The sequence below is a fragment of the Chiloscyllium plagiosum genome, chromosome 20, assembly GCF_004010195.1.
Source record: "Chiloscyllium plagiosum isolate BGI_BamShark_2017 chromosome 20, ASM401019v2, whole genome shotgun sequence".
Taxonomy (NCBI): domain Eukaryota; kingdom Metazoa; phylum Chordata; class Chondrichthyes; order Orectolobiformes; family Hemiscylliidae; genus Chiloscyllium; species Chiloscyllium plagiosum.
The window spans coordinates 58,808,675-58,809,722 of NC_057729.1; the positions used below are offsets into that span (position 1 = coordinate 58,808,675).

Here is a 1,048-nt window from a genome sequence, read left to right on the forward strand (position 1 = left end):
CCTCCTCCACCTCCTCTCCGCCCCCCCCCCCCCTACCGCCCACAGCCATTTGATGGTGGGGAGTTCCCTACTTTTACCCCTGTCAGGGTGAGACTCCAGTTGCACCCCTACCCCTCCACCGGATGGTAAAGTACAACTGCCAGGTGGCATTGTAGCCACTCTCACTGGGACCCAGTCGTAAATCTCGGTTTCATTTTGAAAACTAATTTCAAAACCATCAAAACACGAGGCTGAAACATGAACTCTGTTCCCTGGGGGACGATTTCAGGAACATCCCCACCAACCCTCACCCTCCCCCCGACTCCCACTCCCCCCGCAACCCCACGCCCAGTGCCTGCTTAATGTAGGGATTCAACTCTACAAGAAATAACCGAGGCAGTGGAGTTAGTGTGGTCGCATCTGTTTATTGATAAAACTAATCGGGTACCTCACAAATGCCGAGACATGCTTTTCCTCTTAAAAAACTTCCATTGGACTTTAATAGTTAACATCCAGTCGATGACCAATGAGCTTTGACAAGCAGATGTACAGAGGTGGCCTTTGGATTGGTGCTGGAGTTGGCAGGCCACGGGCTCGGTGTTCCAGGACGCTCCGATTCATTTGCCCTGAGCTTTCTGAGCCTTCTGTGCAGACTTTGTGATCTTGCCAGCAGTGACCGCTTTTTTCTCAACGTTCTTGATGACACCCACGGCAACCGTCTGCCTCATGTCACGCACAGCGAAACGCCCTGGAAAACCCAGACACAATCAGATCAGATCAGCCACAGGAAGCGGGAACAGGACAGACATCAGCGGGCCCTGAGTGAACAGCACACTTACCCCTCACACAGAAAGGTCATGGGTTCCAGAACCCACTCCAGCAACACCAGGCAAATACAGCGCCAGGTAGTACTGCACTGCCGGAGGGTCACTGCTGAGGGAATGTTGCACTGTCGGAGCGTCAGTGCTGAGGGAGTGCCACACTGTCGGAGAGTCAGTGCTGAGGGAGCGCTGCACTGTCGGAGGGTCAGTGCTGAGGGAGTGCCGCACTGTCGGAGGGTCAATGCTGA

The 1,048-nt window shown here is 54.2% G+C and overlaps 1 protein-coding gene across 1 annotated transcript in view; it reads right to left on the reverse strand.

Moving 5' to 3' along the window:
- Window positions 1–384: 384 nt before the first annotated feature.
- LOC122560322 (elongation factor 1-alpha 2) overlaps window positions 385–1,048 on the reverse strand; it is a 36,165-nt gene continuing 35,501 nt past the window's right edge. Inside the window, exon 8 of the mRNA XM_043710929.1 lies at window positions 385–727. Within this exon, the coding sequence (XP_043566864.1) occupies window positions 597–727 (131 nt within the window). The 3' untranslated portion in view covers window positions 385–596. The remainder of the gene's footprint in view (window positions 728–1,048) is intronic.